At 41.9% G+C, this 26,693-nt stretch overlaps 1 protein-coding gene across 3 annotated transcripts in view; it reads right to left on the bottom strand.

Annotated features, from left to right (window-relative positions):
• Positions 1-26,693, bottom strand: part of ZDHHC17 (zinc finger DHHC-type palmitoyltransferase 17) — a 135,458-nt gene that overhangs the window by 105,043 nt on the left and 3,722 nt on the right. Inside the window, exons 1-3 of one of the 3 annotated variants that reach the window (XM_044989009.1) lie at positions 13,235-13,343; positions 10,430-10,557; positions 5,112-5,215 (exon numbers count right to left, since the gene is read on the bottom strand). In XM_044989009.1, the coding sequence (XP_044844944.1) occupies positions 5,112-5,215; positions 10,430-10,456 (131 nt within the window). In that variant the 5' untranslated portion in view covers positions 10,457-10,557; positions 13,235-13,343. Of the gene's footprint in view, positions 1-5,111; positions 5,216-10,429; positions 10,558-13,234; positions 13,344-26,693 lie in introns of those variants that run through there. The other 2 variants (XM_044989018.1, XM_044989002.1) reach the window with 2 other exon arrangements.

The following is a 26,693-nucleotide window of genomic DNA, read 5'->3' as shown; positions in this document are numbered from 1 at the left end:
CCTCCAAAGGCAAGTGGTACCAGCTCTACGGCACCCAGCTCCAATCTCTTGGTGCATGAAACTTATGTGAAATTAATCCCTGAAGAGAGATGGGGAGGGTGTATGGTATCAGGTGTATGGTATAGAACTGTAGGGCATAACCTTATTGAATGACCTGCAAGACCTAACAGTCTGATGTTATTGTGGTCCAGGTATATCCCTGAAGAAAGAAAGGTGGGAACCAAAAGGGGAAGGGGAGATACAGATCCACACATTGGTTCAGTATTTTCCTTATTACTGTGGTAGGTCAGCATCTGACTAGGGTCTCAGATTATTCAGTTAAAAAGAGGCTCAGTCCATGTTCTCTTGACCTCTGTGTGCGCTTCTTAAAAGCGCTTCAGATAGCACACTCAGATTCCCCTGAACAAAAAAGGCAATGGTTGTGTCTATCCATGAACAGAATGACTTTCCTGCAGGAAGGCAAGAACATAAAGCCTGATAAACCAGGCCCCAGCATCAAATCTGAAATTGACAAGCCCAGGATTTGAAGCCTGCAAACAGGGCTCAGCCTAAAACTGACAAGATAACTGACTAGTTTCACTGACCACTATAAACTAGCTGTCTTTAAAAAAAAATAGTAGCTAATGACAAGGTAACTAATAACTACATTAAAAGATTAATAACTTGTAACAGTAACTAACTGAAAAAAGGACACAAAGTCTTCCCACTTATTGTTGAAGTTCAGTTAGAAGGAACCAAGGGTGAACAGGTCGCACTGCCCCCTTTCTGCCTGGACATGCCGGCATGAAAAGTGCATGCATAACCCCTACTGGACACTGCTATTTGAACTTCCAAACCTCTGTGCCAGGTGAACTGACACAAAATAAGTGGGAACCACAGGCACAGGAAGAAGAAACTATGGTTATGAAGCCTTTGTAGCTTCTTGAGAGATCTTTATTTTTATTGAGCAGTGAACATCCTGCTACCAGCAATTGCTAAAACCACCTTCCCAAGAACTTTTAGCATATAGTAGCAGGGTCCATATGGGCCGCTAGTGTGCTGTATATTTACACCCTGATTTTCCATGCACTAAGCCTCGTGTGTAGACAAACCCTAAGTCCAAATAGCAGTGTTGTGTAAATGTATGTCTGGAGCTCCATGTTACAGAAATCAGGAGAGTGGTAAGTGTAATGCATTGAGATCGCCTTGGCCCTACTAGAATGGGACCAAAATCCTTCTGGGATAGGAATAGATGTCAATATATAAGCCTCTTGTGTACACGACCATTTTGATAATGTTTGAAAAGAGATTTTTGACCTTTTTTATAATCAGCAAAAAATATGAAAAGATTTGGAGACTTTCTGAATTGTTTAGTCCCATTCAAACAACAAAATAAAGCCCTTGTTGCATTTAAAATATCTAACCTATTTTCACCTACATTTCTATGCAGTCTTATGGGAGGGGAGAGGGAAGGAGCAATACCAGCAGATTAGCTGACTGATTCGTGTGAAACTTAGTCAATACTTGCGGTAGGAACCTGGGACAGGGACATAGGACAACCTTATATTTATGGAATACAGTAAATGGCAGGCCAGCCATAAGGGCTTTCAATGCTGCCCCTCTAAAACAGGAAGTGTAATTCTGTTTTTCTATGGAGAACCAAGGACATCAAAGATGCAGCGAGAGACATCTCCTCTACTATTACCAAGGGAATTTTCAGAGTAGTTGTCAACTATTTCATGAAATACTGCATCCTCTAACAAAGACACAATTCCCATATTTTTATCCAGAGACTTCTGGTCTTCCAGTTCAGAATCTGTTTCCTGATGTTCTTCGAGCACCTCAGGTTCATCTTCTTCTGAGAGCATGTCTGATGCAATAATTGGGGATTGCTCTCTTTCCCTGTGAATTGCAGACAGATCCGTGACCTTTGGATTCAATGAATGAAATCTTCCCAAAGCTCTCAAAAGAGAAAAATTCCTTCTGTAATGGGTATGCTGTCATTCTTGGTAACACCTGGGAGAGGGCCAACAGGGGGTGCCAATCCAGCCAACCGTCCATTCCTATTCAATCTCATATTACCTGCTACAGCATGCATCTTTTCCACGTTTGTTCAGCAATATCTCATCCCTTAAGAAATGGACAATGTGGCAACTGAGTGGGTTAATTTCTGATCCAAGCACAATGGAAAAGGAGAGATTAGAAGTAGTAGCATTTTACTGGAAGAACACAGGGGAGCATTAGGTGGCAGGAAGGGTGGTGAGAGGCAATAGCTCCTCTATCCTTGGCTTCTCTGGAGGGAAAGTAGTAGTACGTGGATCCAAAAGAGCTCCTCTATCTCTTATGTCTTTATCAGTCCCCTCCAGATTCAAGATAAAACAGGGCCAAGGATTTGTACAGTGGATTTGATCTACCACTCTTATGGGAGATTGCTGAGCAGGCTTGAACTGAGTCTGATCCGTGGGACCACAGTATTAACTGCCTGCTGCACTAGATGTTCAGGATCCTTCTTTCTCAGTTTAGGATCCAATGATCTGTGATTAAAAGACACTGGATCCACCAATTTCCCCAAGTATCTTTTGGATCATTCTTACACATTGAGTGTTTCCCCTGAACTCGAGTTCCTGGATTTGAGGGAGGTTGCTCCTACAAAATGGCTCTGCTTACAGAGGCTGCCACTGATGGAGTCTCTCTGCTTTTCAATTTCAGGCACAAAGATTTGAGATCCTTTTTAGATACCACAGGGTTCTTGGAGCTTAGAACCAAAGAAAGTTCACACTTCTTGAAGCCAGGACTCCTGACTTTCAGACCCAGCATCTGATCCCAACAGCAGAACTGAAGCTACACTTAACAACTAACTACAAAACTTTTTAAGAAACAAAACCCAACACTAAAACTCTACCTAACTATTTACACTATAATCTAATCTATATGATAACGGTATAACAAGACACTGTTCAAGATAAGGATCTTGGCCACTGGCCCCGAGTGGTTCCTGATCCACCAGCTGCAGTGGTTGGAAGAACTACAGTAGCCACAGCACCATGCCCCCTTTTATAGCCTCACCCTTTGTGACATTACCCAGGGTAAAATATGGACCGATAACAACTGTGTCCTCTCAGTTCTCCAACCTGGGATGCCTTTTACACTGCTTTGCTGTTAGAGCAACCACTGCTGGCCAGCTCACACACAGCCTCCAGGATGTCAATTACTCCCATTTATACCCCAAGAGTGCTACAGCCACCCACCCTTGATTTACACTGCAGAGCAACACCAGCAAATACCCAGTCTCAGACTTCCTCCCAGAAGTATATTTTGTACTGCTCAGCACTCTCCTGGACAATACAAGCTCATAATAAGTCCATCATTTTATTAATTTAAAATTATATGCATAAATCTTGTTACCCCAAATGGAGCTTCCCAAATACTTCAATCCAAACACACTGGTCTAAATAAAACAATAATACAAGTTTATTCACTTAAAATATATCTTTTGTAGTTATTACAAGTAATGAAACATAAAAGTCAGCACTGGTTACAAGAAAATAAAAGTAAATTTCAACTAATGCCTAACTTAACAAGTTAGTATTAATTCAAAACAAATGTCTCTCAGCACTTTTTAGCAGTCTTACTGGCTGAATCTTTCAATCAGGATCCCTCCCCCAGTCCAAAGCTATTTCCTTTATTCTTCAGGTGTTGTGGATGCCACGAGTAGAGAGACAGGAGGGACCAATTGGGGAGTCTCCTCTCTCCTCTTTATAGCTCTTTCTCTTCTTGGAGAATCATCTCTAGCTGAGGTTCAGGAGATGGAAAGTCTGTGTGGATGGGAACCCTCAGCTGTTTCTTTGTCAAGATTTTAACTGCATCGCCTTTCCTGCCAAAGAATAGCTGACAGTTCATTTGATTTTGCTGACACCTGACTGAGGCATTTGCTAGCCTTTTGTCTCTGGGCAACTGGTTTGTGGCCACTCCCCCCAGACTTAGAACATGTCATACAGACAAATCTTACAACTTTACATGCAATGTTGCCACATATTTTACCAGGACAATAATGATCAGGCTTCAAGTTCTTGCCTTCCTGCAGGAAAGTCATTCTACTCATGGATGGACACAACTATTGCCTTTTTTGTTCAGGGGAATCTCAGAATGTGCCATCTGAAGCGCTTGTAAGAAGTGGGCTGGGGCCGGGCTGCTCCACTTCCCCCGTTGGCAGTGAGTGAGGGGAAGTTGGGGAAAGGACGTCCCCTGTACTCACCTGCGGCGGGAAGCAGAGCACTGTGACCCCAGCCAGCTCTGCTTTTCTTGCCCCGGCCCCAGCTGTGTCGTGTGGGGACGGGGGTAGGGAAGGTCTCGCACTCACCGCTGGCGGCGGAAGCGGAGCAGCCCGGCCCCAGCCCGCTCCACTCAGCCAGCTCCCGGCCGCGGCACTCCGCTTCTCGCTGCAGGTAAGTACAGGGGACGTCCTTTCCCCAATCTCCCTGCACTCACCAGTGGCAGGAAGTGGAGCGCCACAACTGGGAGCAAACACGCTGATCCAACGGAGCGCTGCTTTATCATGTTGTATGCGAACCAGTGATTCATTAGTATAGTCACAATGCTTAAATTGCTACTATACTACTTGGCAACCAATTTACAGTTTTATGGCAGTGTTGAAATTGTAGATTTAAAGGAGATCAGGGGAATGCTACTTATGCATTCTGTGTTCCAATGGTCTAAACACCTAAAATCACATAAGAATTTTGTAACTGTGTATGATCCACCCCATCTAGTAATTTATTTGTATTTTAAAACATAAGGAACATCATAAACAAAATGAAAAACTAATTTCAGAAAGCATTTAATCTTTTCTCCATCATCCACATGAGCAATAATCTAAATCTCAACACTTTGCATAAAGACTCCTGTATATTTTCATACAGTGGGCATAAATTTCCCTCAAAAGCATTTTTTAATTCAATTTTCAAATCGTGTACTATAATCCATCAGCCCAGGATTGTGGTTTCTGAGGATACAAAAAATAAATTATTCATTCAAAGTTTACGCAACAAAAAGAGATTTTCATTTTACTGTCATTCCACTAATGGAGATATTGAAAAATTTAAAACTGTAAAAAAAAAAAAAAAAACACTTACTGTGTAGCTTTGACAATGTCCCATGTGCTGTAATCATCAATGTGGCTTTTCCGTCCAAAAGAATCACTGTATCCATGGTTATAATGGCTTTGGGACTTGATTTCCTACAAAATGGAAATCTGCTATTAGGGCATGATATTTAGGTTGACTGCTAGAATTCTTAAAATATTTGTAACTGAACAGCATTTATTTTGAAATATTTCCATATGAATACAAAAATACTATATCCAGTTGAACACAGAATAAAAATCACTTAAATCTGGCCAGGATACATGGTCAAAACTCTTTAAATGTTGTGAAATGTACCACGGTATTCTTTAATAAATACATTTCAAGACCTTAGTTTTATATCTCATCCAAGAGATGGCACACCTGCAGCAGCACAGTATCACCAAATCCCATGCGGCAGGCATTCAGTAGATATTGTTTTAGAAGGCAGAGTGCCCCCTCAACAGTAATGGCCATCTTTACAAGTATGTAAAATATGATACCTGATACTCATTTTTGATTGTATTGATATATAATTAAAAAGCTATCAAATGTATGATTGTTTACTTTTTACTTGAATTCTGTAACTGTACGCTGTTACACAGCTGCACACACCCCACAGATGATGCCTATTATATGTGTAGTAGTAAAGCGCTTTGGGGATCATTACCACTATGGTGACTATAACCTAGTTTCTATATTCTGTTGTAGCTCTCTGATCATAACTAGGAGCTTATCAACTGGGCAATAGAAATCATGTTTTAAGACTCTAGGACACACAAAATACCCTACTAACACGAACTGAGTTCCCTTCTTTTGTTATAAACCCAATGGAAGGGAAAAGAAAAAAACAAACCACGATATTTCCTCATCTTACTTCAATTGGGGGGGAGGAAGGGGAGGGAGAGTGAAATAGGGATGTAAATATTGGTTAACACAGTTAACTGCTCGGGCCTGGCTGGGGGTCCTGCTGGCCCGGTGCGGCTGGGTTTGCTCTGGCCAGCGCAGCCAGGGCCAGGGTCACTCTGGGGGCTGAGGACTGCTCCAGCCCAGCCGGCGCTGGGGTTTCGCCGGCCGGCACAGTCAGGGCTGGGGGTTACTCTGGCCTGGCCGGGGTCCTGCCGGGCCAGCGTGGCTGGGGTTGCTCCAGCCAGCACAGCCAGGGCCAGGGTCGCTCTGGCCGGGCCCGCGCAGCCGAGGCTGGGGTCCCACCAGCACGACTGGGGCTGGGGTCCCACTGGCCTGGACAGCGCTTCGCGGCGGGGGTTGCTCCAGCCCGCCAGCCCAGCCTGGCCACTGGGGCTGGAGTCCCTCTGACCAGCGCAGGACCGCCGGGGTTAACAGTTAAGCTCAGTTAACAGTAAGCTTAATGCTTACTGGTTAACCTTATACCTTCCTAGAGCGAAAGCGAGAGAATGAGAATGTGTGTGTACAGCTATTCTCAGGAACATAAACATATGACCTTGCAAAAATTAGACCTACCAAAAGAGTTAAGTGGTCTAGGCGTCAAAGAAAAAATGGCCTAGTCTATAAGTTGTACAGCCTTGATTTAGCACAGACATTTCCTAAATCAGGGACCACGTTTTCCTCTGAGGTATAGTGCTCAAATTGTCAACATGCTAATAACTGTCAGCTGCAGAGTGTCTCAAACCATTAATCACTTTAGATATATCATACCGCCTCCCTTTAAATGTGGTTTTTTGTTCTCCCTCATCACTATAGTAGTATCCTGGAGAGCATGAACTCACTCTCATCCTCATCATCACATTAAATACGGATAAGCAAAAAATCATACTTAGTAGTACAAACCAAACAAAAAGACTTCTTTCCCCACCCTAAGTTATAATTTACATAAAATTTTAAAAGAAAGATTAAATGTCAGTTATTTCATTTAGAAATATAGTTTACTACAACTTACACTGCTGTAAAAGACTGACTGAACAGCTAGATAATACAGAAGATATGATTCTTTTCAGCAAGTCTGCAGGTATAATGGGCCCAATGCAGCAGAAAAGAGGCTTCAGAAATAACTTCAACTATTTCCTATTCAGAGAAGAAACTACCTTTTCCTACAGCAGTTTAGGAATGTTATATTAATAATTTTGCAGCTGCTCCCTTCCTGGGGCAAAGTTTGTAATGGAGGATTGTTTACTCACTCATCACACTTCAATACGTCCTGACATTCTATTCTTCCCAGCTAACTGAACATTTTGGAAGTCAGACAGTTAAATTAAGAGAAGAACTGTACAGCCTAAAAATTGTCACTCCTAGCCCTCCTTCCCCCCCAAAATGAATCAATGAGGTGACAAAGAGGGGAACCAAAGTTAGAAAGAACACATGTCCAACCTGCTTTAACAGTAGTTTAACCATAAAAAGAAACTTCAGAAATGACTCAATTTCTGAATACTGAATGTTAATATTTTTTTCCTCATTGTTAAACCATTATCTAATAAAGCAGATTATAAATGGACTACTAATCTCTTATATTGAGTTTACGGGACAACATTGCAAATGCCATACTTCAGCAAAATGGTAACCTCCAGCATCAGGCTCAATTACTCATATTGTATCTTTAAACTTCTAACACAAACTAAACATCTCAGTTTATTCATGGTGAAGTGCTTCTTTAACTTGTGACATTTCAGACTGTTGAGATGAATGCAGTTTTACTTAGCAATTTTTCTATTAATATTATCACTTGGTCTCCTTAGCAACACAGTCAATAGAATTTCACCCAGAAATTTCTGCATCAAGCCCAATAACCTTGACTTGAACCAGAGCATATCTTTTAGGAGATAAGTATCAGGAGAACTGGAGTGAAAACACAAAACAAATAAGTTCCTGATCCCACTTCCGTGAAAATGTATCCATGTGTCCCACCACAGGATCATAATACCTGCAGCAAAGTTTGCTGCTCTGCCTTGGAGAAAATGAGTCCCACCTGAGGTCACAGCCACCTGTTTTACTCAACTACCTGGGATTCCCATGAAGCAAGACTCAGAAATCAAACATCACAGAACATGAGTCAATTCACCTTGCAGGCAGAAATTTTCCAGTTTTGGTCTCTTTCTAGAGGTGAATGATTTGGAAAGTCTGAGCAAAAATTTTTGATCTCAACATGATGGAAAATTTATTTTTCCCCATCAAAAATTATTGAAAGGGTTTTAAAAAAAAAAATCTAGCACTGGAACGACTGGAGATATGAAAATGAACTTTTACTTAGGGATTTTCATCGTAAAGAGAAATGTTTTTGAGTGAATTGTTTAGTTACAAGCCTCTGGAAAAAAATGCACTTTGCACATATATGGTACAAGTCATACTACTTTTACCACACTTGTTCATGAATATTCAGAGAGGATGAATAAACAGAACTCCTTAACTTCATCGATTATTCCAAAACTGCCAGGGCAATTTCCAAAAGTTTTATGGTAATGCCAGACAGTGTTCCAATCTAGCAAGTTACCAATGAAGTTGAAAACAAAAATCAGTATCAACTTGCTCCAGCTCTGAGCTAGGATTGCCAACTTTCTAATCGCACAAAACGGAACACCCTTGCCCCACCCCCCACTCACACTCCCCATCCCCACTCCCTCTGTCACTCGTTCTCACTCACTTTCACTGGGCTGGGGCTGGGATACAGGAGTGGGTGAGGGCTCTGGCTGAGGGTCCAGGCTCTGGGGTGGGGCCGGCTATGAAAGGTTTAGGGTGCAAGAGGGGGCTCCGGGCTGGGGCTGAAGGGTTCAGAGTTCAGCAGGGGGTTCATGTCTGAGGTGCGGGAGGGGGTATGGGTTCCAGCTGAGGGTGTGGGCTCTGGGGTGGGGCCAGGGATGAGGGGCTTGGGGTGCAGGAGGGAGCTCAGGGCTGGGGTAGGGGTTTAGGGTGCAGGAGGCGGCTCAGGATTGTGGCATAGGGTGACAGGAGGTTCAGGGTGCGGGCTCCGGCTAAGCGGTACTTACCTCAAGCAGCTCCCAGAAGCAGCCGGCATTTCCAGCTCCTAAGCAGAGGGGCCATGGGACAATATGTGCTGCCTGTGCCAGGAGGCACTGCCCCCACAGCTCCCATTGGCCGCTTTGGGTGGGAGCAGTGCGCAGAGCCCCCTGGCTCCTGCGCCTAAGAGCCGGACATACCAGCCGCTTCTGGGAGCTGCGCGGAGCCAGGGCAGACAGGGAGCCAGCCTTCGCCCCACTGCACCACCAACTGTACTTTTAGCAGCCTAATCAGCACAGTCTCCCTTTTTGAAGACATTCTGGTCAAAAACTAGACCACTCTGGGCGATAAAGGTTAATATGGGAGTAACTGTACCAAAATTTACAGGACAAATACATAATAAGTGTGATGGGTCGTGCAACCCACACGAGGCTTGAAGGGGCCGGGTAGGCCAATTAACTCCCCAGGCTGCATCTGGAGGAGGAGTCTGGGAGCAGGGATTGATTAAATGAAGCTCAGCTGGGCAAAAACAGGAGGGATGTGTATAAAGCCCAGGATCTGAGAGCAGAAGGACGCTGCAGTCACTCCCTGGGGGAAGGGAGGTGTGTTTGAGGCTAGAGATAGGTTGCCTACAGTTACTCCTTGGGAGGAGGGAGCTTGGGATAGCAAACCCAAGGAAGGAGGAGAACCAGAAAGGCAGGAAAGGGTAAAGGCAGCAAAGTGTGGGGTATGGCAGACCGTGGCTGCTGAGAGGGCCCCAGAGCTGGAACCCAGAGTAAAGGGCAGTCCCAGGTTCCCCTACCAGCCACTGGGGAAGTGGTGCAGACCAGACAGCGGACAGCAGACTGCCTGAGATAGTTCTCCTTGGCAGGCTTTGTTATCCAAGAAGGGGAGGACCCCAATGACCTGGCCAGAATGCCAAGTGACAAAGAGGAAGCTGTAGCTCCTGGAGCGAGAGAGGCTGCAGGATGAGAGAAGATGGGTGGAGAGACATCCAGAGGAGAGAGAGTAGCACCTGGAAGGAGCTAATCCCCAAGAGCAGCCTGGAGGAGGCCCTAAAAAACATATAAAAGGCACTAAAAGACAATATTTAAAACCTATACTCAAGAGTAACTCATAAACCAAACCATATGAGATGATCTAAATTTATGTTTCTATAGAACCTCCTTGTTCCATAGGGCAAACACAGTCCATAATGCTTTGGGGGCAAGGGGAGGGGAGAGATAGGGAAAGATTAAGAGCTTAGTCACTATACTGTATGTCTAATGTTTGTTAAACTTTCCAGATTGGTCAGAATGACAATATAACAAGAATACAACACCTTTGTTTCCTCAATGCCATTCTGAAGACAAAGGATGTAAACCTGTAGAGAATCTAAGAAATAAACTTGATCTTATGCTTACACTGGCAGTATTCGTTAGCAAACGCATCTGGTATGCAAATCATCAACACATGGAGCATGTTTTCCCATTTCACCGTCACACTACTTCATACATAGTTCAGTCCTTTCAACATTCCATTAGCCTGAAAGCTAAGCAGGAAAACTGGTTAAAATATCTATATTCCAGTGCTATGCTGCCATCTATGCAAGAGCCCTGTCTTAATAACAGCAGGAGGGCATCTACTGCCAAGGCATATTACAGCTGATGCTCTAGGTGTCTGGGAAGGGAGCCACATTATGTCTGCAAAGGAAGAGGCAGCTTTGCAGAAACTCTCTTTGCAGTCTCAGAATAAATCGGGTTCTCTCATATGGAGGAACAGTGCTGAGAAAAGTGCCAAATATAGAAAGAGAATTGTAAGATGCACATCAAGGCCTAAAATAAAGTGAGACAAAGTGCAAACTTAAATGCCTGGAGGTTGCCCTTTTTTACTTTGAATTTGAAAGGTGATGCCATGTGAAGTGATAACAGTTCCAGTAACTGTATCAGCACTGTTCACCTATAGATACACTAGACAACATGAATTTTGCATACCAAAAATCATAGTAATCAGAGCTTGAAATGCCTACTGGATACATACTAGTGAGAGGATAAATCAAGTAGCGAGAGGTTAGTACAAAAGAGGACACTAGAGAATTCCAGCACAGTACTCTAGTTCAGCCTATTTCTTGCCCTTTCTCGGATGCTTAGAGATGCATCATCTCTTTTTCCTATTCAAGCCTCTTAACTGCTGTAAAGCAGACGTTAAGGCTGAAGAACTTCACTATTTCCCTTGGATGCTGGCTGTGGTAGTCATGCATCTACATAGGTTAAGAATTAAATATGAGGGAAGAGTCTTCCTGACTTAGATATCACTTTCCACAGCACTTTAGTTTTCCATGGTAGCCTTTCCTTCAAATAATGACTAAGCCAATTTTGCTTATTGTATAAAACCTGTCAGGATTATGGACCTAAACTCTCTATAATCTGTAAATAATCATTTAAACAACATTAATATTGTTTTTTTAAGTGGTACATGTTTGCTGAAGTTTTAAAGAAAGTCAAATCATTGGACTTAAGGAACCCCTGGAACAGAGTTGCAGTGCTAAGTAAGCTTTTAGCAGTCGGTAGCATCTTCTGCAGGTCTAGAAAGAATATTTTCTTCATTTCAGTTTATTAAATGAGTTCAGTTTAATGACTAGTTCAAAGCTGAGAAACTGCCTGGAAGCTGAAAGCTTGTTTTCTTTTTCCAGTCTATGAATAAAAACTAGGTGTGAGAGGATGACAGCTACTATAGTGCCAAAATCTTGAAGGTCAGGGTGACCAGAAACAGTTTAATACACTAACTTCAGCTTTAATAAATCAGTTTTAAATGCAAAATATGTTTTGACAAACTCACCTTTTCTTATATATCCAACACATTTAAAGACGTTTTATTTAACTAGTAAAATTTTAAAATGCTGTTTTTATGCATTAACTGAATTCCAATTTCCATCCAAATGCAGCTTGACACAATTTCATGAGTAATTCACCATCATCATCTAGTAAATGTTAGTAAATGTAACATAAGAAAATGTAAAAGTTAAAAATCTAAATATATGTTTACCTATATAATAGCTTAAAAGTGTGTGTGTGTGTGTGTATAGATAGATAGATAGATATATATATATTTTCTCTAGGAAAATAATTTAAAATAAAAAGCAACAATACTTCGTGGTCATACATCACTCTTCATCAGTAGATCTCAAATCGCTTTACAAGAGGCAAGCATCACTGACCCCACCTTTACAGATGGGGAAACTGAGGTACAGAGAGATGAAGTGACTTGCCCTAAGTCACCAAACAGGTTAGTGGGAAAAAAAATCAAGAATAGAATCCAGGTCTCCCGAGTCCCAGTCTAATGCTCTACCTACTAGATCAAAAAAAAGTTTCCTGCTTGCAGTTTTAAATGATTAAATTTTTAATTTAATTTTATTTTATAATGATGCTTAAAACTGGTGATTTAATCAATCCACCCTAAATACAGCTAAGTTATGCCATTAAAAAAAAAAAAAAAGGTGATCCTCAGATTCGCAGGATCTTGGCATAGTAAGGCATTAACTAGATATGAAAAAAAATTCTCTATCAATTGTTTTCCAGGACACAGATAGGGCAGTGCAGACTGTGTGTGTGTTCGTCAGCTGTTAGAACAGAGTAAGTGATCATGGCTATCCATCCAAAATGAATCTCTTCATAGCTAGTCACTCTATTAAGGTCTTACACACAATGGATGTTCTTGATGGATGGATGGAGAAAGATTTGCAGTTAATAGGGACTGAAGATTTCACTGATGGCCTGAGGTAGGAGACCACCTTGATGAACCTAACCACTAAATCATGAGCTGCTAAGAGGGTATCTGCCTAAGGAGCCTTTGAACCCCTACCCATTAATGCTCACTCTGAGGCCTTCTTGAATCCCCTCCTAAAGGAACTCTGTAGCTATGGGAAAGGATATTTGGCTTTGTCAGTGCACAACTGGGCTGTTGTGAAGCTCAGGGCCTTGGTAGAACAAGTCTTGACGTTTCTGGAAAGATTATATGGTGAATTTTTTGTTTCAATCCTTTCAAAAAACAGGGAGAATTCACTGTCCAGGTGTCAGTCTGCTCACAGATAGGTGATCCTCTGAGAAGGGTTCAAGGAGCTCTTCTTGTTCACCACAGGCCTTACTTATCTAATTGCTAGCCCCTAAGCAGAGTGTTTCATCTCTCACGTATGTGTGAGAATGTCTGTGAAAGAATCTAGAGACCCATACCTCATCACTGCACTTGCTTCTTCAACCTTGTCCTGAAGGTCCTCCTCTCCTGGTCCACTATATGCTTAAGTATTAAGCAACCCAACTCCAACCACGGCTGACTGCAGAGAGGCTGAAACAGGCAGGAGATGTGATGGTCTGAGGCACTATATACAGAGACTCCAAAACATGGGACTGATTTAAAAAGTTGCATCTTTCCTCCCAGTGGACCTCTCCATATTACTAAATGTAGGGCAAGTTGCATGAAAATTTGGGCATAATGCTCATCACATCCAGAGACACTTGTCACTATCTCAACCAGAAACTGGAGAGCTGATGCCCAGGAGAGAGAAAGGAGGAAAGAACATGAAAGCCTTCTTTTAAAATTGGATGTCTCCTAAGTGACAGCTAAGAAGGAACACATCCAAGGACCACACTGGTTACAGCCTCATCTCCGAACAAGTTTGTGAAAACAGTCTGCACACCAATGCCAAAATAAATCTCTTACTGACTTCAAGGGATTTGTGCCCATTTATGAATTTGGCTCCATTACTGCAATCATTCTAAAACTGGAGTGGAAATATTTCTTCAGACCTACTCAAGGTGCAGTACTTGAATCCAACAGCTAAAGTTGTGTTTTGCTGAAGATTCCTAAACCACCTTTGTAAAAAAGAGTCTTTTTTTGTATCCTTTAATTTAAAATGGTGTGTAGTGTTTATATTGCAATATAAACACAAATACTTTTGAACAAAGTAGGTGCTTTTTGAAACATCTGTTGTCCAAAAGGAAACAAGAACCACAAATGTCTCTTTCCTAACGCGTAATATGTTGCAGCATAACTCAGCTAGTTAACTAAGACATTATTTCCTTTTTCTGTAAATATTTAGCCAGCAGCTGAGTTATATTGGTATGTACTACAGCTATTTCAAAGAAAAAACTGAAAACTGCAGAAGTGTCTATTTTTAACCTGAATATACTGGATTATCACAACTAAAACCTGCACATGAATAAGATCCACAAATATAATGACCATAAAATAACTCTCGGTTGGTGTCAAGGACTCCAGCATACATAAGCTTACTGCAGAGTCAGAAACAAGCATTCAGTAGTCAAGGACTGATGACATTAAAATTAATCTGAAATTACGACAAAGATGGCATAATCATCCCAAGATTCAAATTCAGTCATGGAAATAAAATATTATGCTTTTATATAGTGCCTTTAATTCCAAGGGATCTGAAAATGCTTCAAAAGGTATGTAAGTACATCATTATTTATATCCACCTTCTGCTGGTGAGTCCTTATTAGATGTCTAATAAATTTTTCAAGCCCTGTTTTAGATAGTGGGAGAATGTTGTTATAAAATATCCTGAGCGTGACTACTCCAGAACCTTCCTCAATCCTAATAGGGGAAGGAAGTGCATGTCATTGATCATCATGACTTGAAAGTGTTTTTACCTATTACACATATATAGAATTGGCAGCTAGATTCTCAGATGCCTGAAATTAGGGCTGTCAAGCAATTAAAATATTAATTGCAATTAATTGTGCGATAAAAATATTAATTGTGATTAATCACAGTTAAACAACAATAGAATGGCATTTATTTAAATATTTTTAGATGTTTTCTACATTTTAAAATATATTGATTTCAATTAAAACAGAGAACACAAAGTGTACAGTGCTCACTTTATATTTTAGATTACAAAAAAAAATATTTTTTCAATTCACCTTACAAGTACTGTAGTGCAATCTCTTTATCATGAAAGCTGAACTTACAAATGTAGAATTATGTACAAAAAAAAACCAACCCTGCATTCAAAAATAAAACAATGAAAAACTGTAGAGCCTACAAATCCATTCAATCCAGTCACTCAGATAAACAAGTTTGTTTACATTTGGAGGAGACAATGCTGCCCGCTTCTTGTTTACAATGTCACCTGAAAGTGAGAACAGACATTCACATGGCGCTGTTGTAGTCGGCGTCCCAAGATGTTTACATGCCAGATGCGCTGTAGATTCATATGTCCCTTCATGCTTCAACCACCTTTCCAGCATGGATGCATGTCCTCTGATGACAGGCTCTGCTTGATAAATGATCCAAAGCAGTGCAGACTGACACATGTTCACATTCATCTTCTGAGTCAGATGCCACCAGCAGAAGGTTGAATTTATTTTTTGGTGGTTTGGGTTCTGCAGTTTCCACGTCAGAGTGTTGCTCTTTTAAGACTTCTGAAAGCATGCTCCATACCTCTTCCCTCTCAGATTCTGGAAGGCACTTCAGATTCTTAAACCTTGGGTCGAGTGTTATAGCTATCTTTAGAAATCTCACATTGGTACTTTCTTTGTGTTTTGTCAAATCTGCAGTTGAAGTGTTCTCAAAATGAACAACATGCGCTAGGCCATCATCAGAGACTGCGATAACATGAAATACATGGCGGGTAAACAGAGCAGGAGAGATACTATTCTCTCCAAAGTTGTTCAGTCACAAATTTAATTAATGCATTATTTTTTACCGAGCGTCATCACCATGGAAGCAAGTTCTCTGGAAGGGTGGCCAAAGCCTGAAGGGGCTTACGAATGTGGCACGTAAATACCTTGCAATGCCAGCTACAAAAGTGCCATGTGAACGTCTGTTCTCACTTTCAGATGATATTGTAAATAAGAGGCGGACAGCATTATCGCCCATAAATGTAAACAAACTTGTTTGATTGGCTGAATAAGAAGTAGGACTGAGTGGACCTGTAGGCGCTAAAGTTTTACATTGTTTTGTTTCTGAGTGCAGTTTTGTAACAAAACAAAAAAATCTACATTTGTAAGTTGCACTTTCACAATAAAGAGACTGCATTATGGTACTTGTATGAGGTGAATTGAAAAATATGATTTATTTTATCATTTTTACAGTGCAAATACTTGTAATAAAATAATATAATGTGAGTGCTGTACACTTTGTATTCTGTGTTGTAATTTAAATCAATATATTTGAAAATGCAGAAAAACATCCAAAAATACTAAATTTCAATTGGTATTCTATTGTGCGATTAAAATTGCAATTAATCACAATTAATTTTTTTAGGTAACTGCAATAGTTAACTGCGATTAATCAACAGCCCTAACTGAAATGTTAATACTTCTGTCAAAAGGCATGCTGAAAGGACATACTGGTGAAGATTTTCACAAAAAATGTCAAGCCAAAAAAGTGTAATAAGAAAGCACACTTATTCAAGTATACAGTCCTACCCCTGTTTTGTAGTTACAGTTACAGATATTTCACTTACAGTACAGTACGGCACCTAGTGCCACTAACATTAAGATGCCTCTACTCTTGTAACCATTTTCAGAACCGGATCTGTGCTAAGTCCTGCTTCTGATGTCAAAATAGTTGGAACGCAATATGGGGAGAAATGTATAAGAGAAGGGGACTAGAGAAGTACTTGAGGACCCTCCTACTTTAAAGTTTTATTTCATTTGCAGGCAATTTTTAAAGCCACTTTCTTTGTGTTAAAAAAAAAGTTAATTGGATTAACAAATTATATATCCAAATATGAGTAAATCTTTGCTGAACACTAGTGATGCTTCAAAAACAGATCTCTCTAATATAAAATATACAAAAATATGTACAACAGAGACTTCTCACTGACCCCCTCTAAGATTTTAGAGAAAGGAGAGGATTCTGTACAGACTGATAAGATCCAATCAACTGTAACTACATCATCTTCATACATAACAATTCAATCTCTCTCTCTCTCAAAAAAAAAAAGTTTACTTAAATAAAAGGCATTGTAATGGCTTGTTTTAAACCAGGGGTGGCCAACCTGTGGCTCCGGAGCTACATGCGACTCTTCAGAAGTTAATATGCATCTCCTTCTACAGGCACCGACTCTGGGGCTGGAGCTACAGGCGCCAAATTTCCAGTATGCAGGGCGGTGCTCACTGCTCAACCCCTGGCTCTGCCACAGGCCCTACCCCGACTCCACCCTTTTCTGCCCCCTCCCCTGAGCCTGCAGTGCCCTCGCTCCTCCCCCGCCCCCCACCCCCACCCTCCTGCACGCCACAAAACAGCTGATAGGGAGGTGCAGGGAGGGAGGGGGAGACACTGATCTACTGGGCTGCCAGTGGGCGGGAGGCTCTGGGAGCCTGGGGGTGGGAGGCTCTGGGAGCCTGGAGGTGGGAGGGTGAGCTGATGCAGGGCTGTGGACGTATTACTGTGGCTCTTTGGCAATGTACATTGGTAAATTCTGGCTCCTTCTCAGGCTCAGGTTGACCACCCCTGTTTTAAACTATTAAACCATTAAATCACATAAAAATGCATTGTCACTTAAATTTACTTTTTAGGGTTTGTTTTTTTTTGGTTTGGTAATAAAGTCATAGAAGCTAGAACATTTGTTTCCCTACCAGTACAGCCCTCTTTCATTTCCCATTTTCTTATACTTTGAGAGATGAATTTAATATGGCTTTTTAAATTACCTCAATTTTAAAAGCACTGGATGTCAAAACACAATACTGTGCACCATCATGATGGATTATGACCTTGACCCTGCAAGCACTCCATGCAGACAGACCCCTCAAACTGCCTGGAGCCCCAGGGAAGTTAATAGGAGGCTACCCAAACGAAGAGGCCTGTCAATCTGATTTGGGAATAATAAACCAAATTCATCCCAGGTGTCGCTGAGTTAAATGGAGTTATAGGAGGGTTGAGTTTGGCTGTTTTTATTTTCTGGTGGAATGGAAGATTAAAGCATGTGAAAATACAGATTACTTTCTGCCCAGTTAATTTAAAAGGAAACTATCAAATTACAAATCCTACTCTGAGAATGTTTTACCTACCATTATTAAAGTAACAAAGACACAGTAACACAGATTAACAAAAAAATAGCTTCTCATTCCCCCACCTGGCTTACTTTGTGCATTTGACAGCTCTTTATATAGTCAGTTTCATTATTTCACTGTCACCATTTTCCAGCTTTATGTGGGCTCTTAATAGCCTGGGAAAGAAAAACGTTTTTAAAAAACGGAAAATATGGCTGCAACATTCAAAACTGGCCGGTTCATGTTTATCACCAGAAGCTACTTTTGACTTATTTTTTAACTGAATTAATTTCAAACTGATGGTGAGTCAATATTTATGTTAAATTTTGACCCCAAAATTTTGTGTCTCTCTCTTCACAGATGGGGTTCAGAACCTTTCCAACCTAAATAGAAGAGATACTCAGTATTTTTCCACATCTAGTGAGAAAGATATTCTCTCTGAGAATCATCTTTGAAACATAAACCCGTTAAGAAACCAACAATTTGGCTGCAAAGAAAAAGCACCAAACATTAATCAACCAATGCAGTATTGCCTTCCTACTTCAGAAGAACTCCAGTCTGTCTGTTGCTGCTCAAAGCTTTTCCTAATTTCAACAGTTAAAACCGACCAGATTCTTGTCTGTTTTCATTTCTAACAGTCAGAAGGGCAGCAGTGAAACTGTCAAGAAAGAGCTCAGTTGAACTCTGCTGCAGACTGGGAAGACTACAATGCAGCAGAAGAGGCAAGGATTGCTGCTACTCAGCAGTACCCTGCTCCCTCTGAATTAGTGACAAAATTCTCACACTGACTTCACCAGTGCAAGATCTAGACCTACAGAGGAGTACTCAAAAATGTGGGGGAAGAGTAGAGAAATCGAGAACCTCACCCAAATTTGTACCAGCCAGGTGGCTCTGAACTTCGGTGGGCAAAGGGGGGAAGAAGGGAGGAGGAAGCTCCTTCCTTCCACACAAGTAGGGGTGAGAGCTTCCAGTTTATCAGACACTTATTAGCCAGACACAGATATGAAACATGGAGCCATGAGCACTGTTCAGGGATAGCATACTGTTAGAAATCCCAGTACAAACACTTTCTGAGCAGCTAGGGGGCTGGAGATGGATTCTCCGGGCAACGGACACAATGTCAATCATTCACATCAATCTGTGGCTAACAGGTTTTATACTCTGACCATTTATTGTCTGGTAAAGTTTGAGAGCTTCATGTGTGGATGCATGGGTGACTGTGGATGGAAAAGATTTTTGGGATAAAGTGGAAAAAAGAAGTATGGTATAAATAGATACCAGGGGAAAAAGCAAAAACAATATGAGAGAAGTGAGCACACAAGGCAGAGAAAAGGATAAGTAAGAGCATAGAAAGACAAAAGGAATATATACCACATGATCTAATAACATAGGAAAAAAGAAAAACTGCAGTTGAGACAGAAAAAGAAAGGAGATATAAGCAAACAAGGAAGGAGGTAGTAAACAGATGTAACTTAATATTTCAACTTTGATCAGAGCAAACTAGGGGTACGTCTTCACTACCCGCCATATCGGCGGGTAGCAATCGATTTCTCAGGGATCGATATATCGCATCTCATCTAGACGCGATATATCGATCCCCGAACGCGCTCCTGTCGACTCCGGAACTCCACCAACCCGAACGGCGGTAGCGGAGTCGACATGGGGAGCCGCAGACATCGATCCCGCGCCGTGAGGACAGTAGGTAATTTGATCCAAGATACTTTGACTTCAGCTACGTTATTCACGTAGCTGAAGTTGCGTATCTTAGATCGATTTCCCCCCGTAAGTGTAGACCAGCCCTAGGATTAACAAGTTGCAAGAGCATATCCAAGTCCCTTATAACAAAATTTCTTCAGCTGAACTGTCTCATGCTTAGTTTAAGCCTCTAAGGCAGTGGTCCCCAACCTTTTTGTGGCCAGTAGCACATTCATGTTTTCAGAAGAGTGTGGCGGGCGCCAACAATTTTTCAAGGCTTATTTTGTATTTGTACATTAAATAATACGAAAAACATCATATTTAATATTCTTCCTACTCTGGGTTGAAATAATACGTACGTTGTCTCTTATTTGAACCACTCGTTTTGGAGCAAAATGTTAAAAAAATAATAAATTGCAAAGCACAAGAAAACAGCAGCATCAGTGCAGGAAGAATACTCACATACAGGGCCAGCTCCAGGCACCAGTGGAGCAAGCAGGTGCCTGTGTCAGCACATGCTACGGGACAGCATTCGGTCCATTTTGCAGAGGCGGAGTGGTTTTTGTTTTTGTTTGTTTGTTTGTTTTGGCAGCAGTTCTGGGCAGTGCAGCGAGAAGCCTGAGAGAAGCTGCACTGCCTGCAACCCTGGAGCACTCTGTCCTGGGGCCCAGGCATCTCTCCCCTGCTGGGCACTAGGCGGGCCCCGCGCCTGCCGGGGACAGAGAACACCGGCGCCTGCAGCCCTAGAGTTCTCAGTGCCTGGCAGGCACAGGGCCACGGTTTCTCTCCGGCTTCAGAAGCGGGAGAGAAGCTGCAGCCCTGCGCCTGCCAGGGACAAAGAACACCGGCGCCCGCAGCCCTGGAGTTCTGTCCCCGGCAACCGCACGGCTGCGGCTTCTTTCCCCGGCTGAGCACTAGGTGGGCGCACATAAATGCCCCGGCGGGCACCATGGTGCCTGCGGGCACCGCGTTGAGGACCACTGCTCTAGCCCAATAAATGTTCCACAGTCTATAAATACTTGGGGGGGAAGAGGGAGAGAGAACAATGCTACAGTCCAGTGGTTAGGGCATCCACCTGGGAGACCCAGGAGCCATTGCCCCTGCTCTAATGAGTCTATTTGCAGAGAGTGAAACACCTGCAGCAGGAGAAATTAAGAGTCTGTCTACACGACAATAGAAACAGCCGTGGCTGGCACAGGTCAGCTGACTGGGCTTACGGAACTCGGGCTGCAGACTATAAAATTGAAATGTAAACAGTAGGGCTCAAGGTGAAGCCCAGGTTCTGAGACCTTCCTCCCTCATGGGTCTCAGAGCTCAGGCTCCAACTAGAGCCTGAATGGCTACACTGCAGCCTGAGTCAGCTGACCTGAGCTAGTCACAGGAGTTTTATTGCCATGTAGACATATCCTTAAGGAGCCTCACATCAGAATATCCCATAGCTCAGTGGTTAGAGCACCTCCCTGAGGTGGTTGGGAGACTTGTGTTCAAAGCCTCTCTCCCTCTCCAGCAGATGGGGGAAATTGAACCTGGGTCTTCAACATCCCAGGCAAGTGTTTTACCCACTGGGCTAAAAGTTATAAGGTGGGCAACACCACCTCCACCAGCTAGATTTCAAATGTAACCCAATCCAGTAAGCAGCCAAACACTGATCTTCCCTGGTTAGCAAACAGTTCTGGAGTTTAGGAGTCTGAACAAGTATCTCCAGCCTAAAGTGAGGCAGCAGTGCATGTGCTCAGATGCATAAACTTAGGCGCTTTGAGAACTTTCACTATGAAAACTGAAGTGACAAATGAGTTTAGGCACCTACAGGGTTCGGTGGGAGTTTTGTGAATCGTAGTGGAGCCTGAAACTGGGACTTAGCTGCCTAAATCCCTTGTCAAGTATCAGAGGGGTAGCCGTGTTGGTCTGGATCTGTAAAAGCAGCAAAGAGTCCTGTGGCACCTTATAGACTAACAGACGTATTGGAGCATGAGCTTTCGTGGGCGAATACCCACTTCGTCGGATGCATGTAGTGGAAATTTCCAGGGGCAGGTATATATATGCAAGCAAGCAGCCGGCTAGAGATATCCATGGTGGCTAGGATGGTGTTTTCTGGAAGGTCACCAATGCATTGTAGTTTTCTCAGGAAATCAGTGGTGTTACGGAGTTAGCTGGGAGTGCTGGTGGCATAGGGTCTGAGTAGAGAGTCCACATATCCAGACAGTCCTTCAGTGGGAGTGCCAATGCCTGAAATGATGGGGTGTCCAGGATTTCCGGGTTTGTGGATCTTGTTTATCTATCTTTGTAGACAGAATAACCCTGGTCGGGGCTCTAAGGGTATGCTGATTTATTCCTGTGTTAGAGTAGAGAGTGTCCTGAGTAGATGGTTTGTTTGCTTAGTATATTCCTCAGTGGAATCTGAGGGAAGTGGCTTGTAGAATTTGGTATTGGAGAGTTGTCTGGCGGCCTCCTTTTGGAAACACCATCCTAGCCACCATGGATGTAGAGGCTCTCTACACAAACATCCTACACACAGATGGAATACAAGCTGTCAGGAACAGTATCCCTGATGATGCCACAGTACAACTAGTTGCTGAGCTCTGTGCCTCTATCCTCACACACAACTATTTCAAATTTGATGACAATATATACCTCCAGATCAGTGGCACTGCTATGGGCACCCGCATGGCCCCAAAAAATGCCAACATTTTTATGGCTGATGTGGAACAACGCTTCCTCAGCTCCTCACGCTCCTTCTCTACCTACGCTACATTGATGACACAAAATGGACACAAATCAGATATTAGGAATGGCAATATGCAAAAACCTGTAGGAGAACACTTCAATCTCCCTGGACACACAATAGCAGATTTAAAGGTAGCCATTCTGCAGCAAAAAAACTTCAGGACCAGACTTCAAAGAGAAACTGCTGAGCTTCAGTTCATCTGCAATTTGACACCATCAGCTCAGGATTAAACAAAGACTGTGAATGGCTTGCCAACTACAAAAGCAGTTTCTCCTCCCTTGGTTTTCACACCTCAACTGCTAGAAGAGGGCCTCATCCTTCCTGATTGAACTAACCTCGTTATCTCTAGCCTGCTTCTTGCTTGCATATATACCTGCCCCTGGAAATTTCCACTACATGCATCCGACAAAGTTGGTATTCACCCACGAAAGCTCATGCTCCAATACGTCTGTTAGTCTATAAGGTGCCACAGGACTCTTAGCTAAATCCCTTGTGAATCCAGGCCTGAATCATTAGTCATTCTAATTCTATCCCAGACTCAGGACATTGCCCATGGTTAGCCAAGGTCTATGATGTCCAATCTATTCCTAGTCACTTCATATGCCAGTAGACCTTTCTTTTTCCTTTAGAGAAACAAAGCTCCGGTACAATTAAATGATCATGTCCTAATTGTTTAAAACTATAGTTCAAGCTATGGACTGCAAAGCTCTGAAGAATCACACAATGCCTCTAGAAACACCTGCTGATGTCAGAAGGAAGAGAAGCCAACCCACCTCCATGGGGTTGCTGTTGTCAATAAAAGAGCTCAGATGCCTCCATGAAGAATTAAACCAAGTACATGCCAGGATAACAGGTAGTTAAGAGCTACTGAGGGTCTATCTTGTCTATGAAAAGTGGTTGAGTTTAGGTCAGGTTTAGCTAACACGTATTAACTAAGCCTGAGCTAAACATAACCTTTTTCCTAGCATAGATAACACATTTAGCACGATTTTAGCTGGTCATGGGGTAGCCTCGGCTAAAACTCAAACGGATAAAACTCTGGTTTAAAGAGATACCATGATCTTGTGTGTCTGCACGCGCGCACACACACGCTTTCATTGGGAATTTTTTTCCTACTGTATCACTATATTTTTACTGCTACAAGATGAGTAGCAAAAATGACAAAAAATAAGTCCTCTGTTCTCCAATTGTCATTATTCAGTTTGTTTACTTTGTGCATTTGAAAACACTTGGGTATAACCTACTTCCCCTGTACATCAGTTTCTCTTAATTGTGTGTGGGGGTGTTACACACAGCAATAAGGGAGAATACTTTAAAAAAAAAATAAAGCTGGAAAGTGTGATTGTAAAAAATTGAAGGGAAAGTTTTGTACCCAAAACAAGATTTAACTTTTTTTGGAAACTGGCAAAAGTTCAAGTGGATAGCGTTTCCTTAACAAAAAAGTCAAAAGAACTCAGAAAAACATATGTGAAAAAGCCTTCTGTTATTTTAATTTCAAGCATTCCAAAATAATCCTTTCACTGAAGGCAAAAATTGAAAGTGGAAGAATTCTTCTTAGCAAAGTCAACCACCAAACAAAATGATGAATCCTGCACATTTCCCAATGTGGATGCAAATTTTTACACTACAAAGGAGCAGACAAAGATACTCAACTAGAGAAATTAATCCAACCACTGTATTTGGAGGTCAGAAAAATCATGGGATGTCATAAAACAGATGAGGAGGAGTAAGTTGTGCTTGTTCAAAAGTGAGGGCTTGTCTACACATACACTGGTGCAGCTGTGCTGCTGTAGCACCTAGTGAAAACACTACCTATGACAGGAGAGCTCTGTCTACACCGGGAGTTAGGTTGGTATACTTTCATCACTCAGGAGTGTGGATTTTCCACACCCCTGAGCAACATAGTTATATCGACATAGGTTTGTAGTGTGGACCAGGTCTGAGGGCTAGTCTACATTACGGTACTACATTGCTGTGGCGCATCTAGTGAAGATGGGCTATGACCACGGGAGAATGCACTCCCATCGGCAAAATTACTCTACCTCAGTGAGAGGCAGATGCTATATTGGCAGGAGAGTGTCTCCCACTGACATAGCGCAGAGTGGACACCACTTTAAGTGTATGCAATTTACGTCACTCAGAGGTGGATGGCTTTTCCACACCTCTGAGCGATATAAGCTACATTGACTTAAGCGGTAATGCAGACAAGCCTTAAGTGTCCAAAATTGGACTATTCTGATAAGCTGACTTTTAGTCATTCAGTGCTTTTAAAAGCACCTCAAAATTAAAGGATAATATTCATTTTAATACATTAAAAAAAGCTTAAATGACATTTTAAAAAGGCATTTCCAAAATATCCTATATTTGAGCACACACTATAATCGAGAGGTACTATTTAAGACAAACATACATACATCTAAGTTTTACAAACATAAGCAAGGCAAAAAAAATTTAAAAATTGAGTACAAAGTTTGAGCTATTTAAATTAGGAAGTAAGATAAAGAATAAAGACAAAAAGGTTAAAATAATATTTTATAATAAATTAGTATTGAGTTTTATAAACTATATAAAAGATTGAAAATTATTTTCCAACAGGAGTTCTTTATATATTAATCTTCAAATGTTTAAACAAAAAATAACAACTTCCAATGAGTTTGAATAAAAGTATTTTTGTATGCTATTTACTGCTTTATTAAAATCATTTTAACAATGCACAAATCCTCACTTACCATGAATCTACTTATATAGCAATACTTAGCAACTGAATCAATCCTTTGCCATGGCTGTAAGTAACGCAATATTTCATATCAACATGTCTCCAAACTTTAGTTTAAGTTATTAAAATAGTGTGCCCTTCTACAACGTATGGTACTTGACACAAAACACACAGTGCTAAAAACTGAACTTTGTCAACTAGAGGTAGAAGCTTCTTCAGAAAGATATTGATAGTGTGACCAGTGTGTTAATTTTAGTGAACAACAAAATACTATGGTGAAGCTGTGCCAGGTTGGACAGGTTCAGAGAACAGTTGTAGAAATTCCGCCAGTACACCTGATTTCTCCCCTTTCCCTCCTGGGATTGAAACTAAATTATACAAATGGCAGGAATCATCTGCTCAGCACCAAAAAATACTGTAAATGAACTGATTACTCCATTCTAACCCAGCATTTTCTTTTACAATAGCAACAACTTACAACACTATTCACAAGTGCCAACATCAATGCAGCTTTTTCAATTAGTTTGACTAGAGTACTGAGACGAATTTTGTTGACATCCTCCCTTTAAAGACTTCGCTCTTCAACACGTCTCCTTGTATCTGCAGGGTACATATATATATTCAACACTCCCTCTGCTCTCCCAAAAAAATAGCCATGCACACACCTTAAAGCTTGCTAAGTGACAACAACGTAGTTTCTTATGATTTACACAAAACCCAAACACTTAAAAGCAAGGATATAAATAGTTAAGGACAAAAATATATATATATCACTGGTTTCAGAGTAGCAGCAGTGTTAGTCTGTATCTGCAAAAAGAACAGGAGTACTTGTGGCACCGTAGAGACTAACAAATTTATTTGAGCATAAGCTTTCGTGGGCTACAGCCAGAGGTGAAAGTAAGCCGGTACGGCGTACTGGCAAGAGCCCAGTGCGCCGTGCCGGACCGCACCGGCTTCCGCGGTGGGGATTTAAAGGGCTGGGGCCGGAATTTAAAGGGCTCAGAGCTCCCCGCAGCTGCGGGTAGCCCTGAGCCCTTTGAATCCCACCCGCGGCTCCAGCGGCTGGGCTGCGGCCAGATTTAAAGGGCTAAAAGTTTTAGCAACTCTGCATATACATAGTACATCTGAAGGGCTCAGGGCACTTTACAAGTGTGCATAAGCATTATTAGTTTGATCTCAGAACTGCATGAGGCACTGCAGCATAATGGTTAAGCCAAGTTTTTTGGGCATTAGACATGAAGGTTTGTTCAGAGCTCCTCCATAAATTGCCTTAGACCTTTGGACAATTATCCTTCTGTTCTTCAGACACTCATCTGTAACAGACTTGCGCAACTCCTCCCTCAGGCCAGAGGGCAGTTGAAGGGAATGTGTGAGAGGAAAAGTAATTTTATCATATACTGTTTCTTTTAGGGTTTGAAAAGTAGCCCAAGACAATGCAAACGTCAATGATGAAATTATCCATCATCAAGGTTTACTTCCCACATCTGTCAACTTCAATGACAGAACAGTGTCTAGTTTTCAACCAACAGCAATTT

Source organism: Mauremys mutica, chromosome 1, assembly GCF_020497125.1.
Source record: "Mauremys mutica isolate MM-2020 ecotype Southern chromosome 1, ASM2049712v1, whole genome shotgun sequence".
In the NCBI taxonomy this organism is placed as follows: domain Eukaryota; kingdom Metazoa; phylum Chordata; order Testudines; family Geoemydidae; genus Mauremys; species Mauremys mutica.
This window is presented reverse-complemented; position numbering and strand designations above follow the sequence as displayed.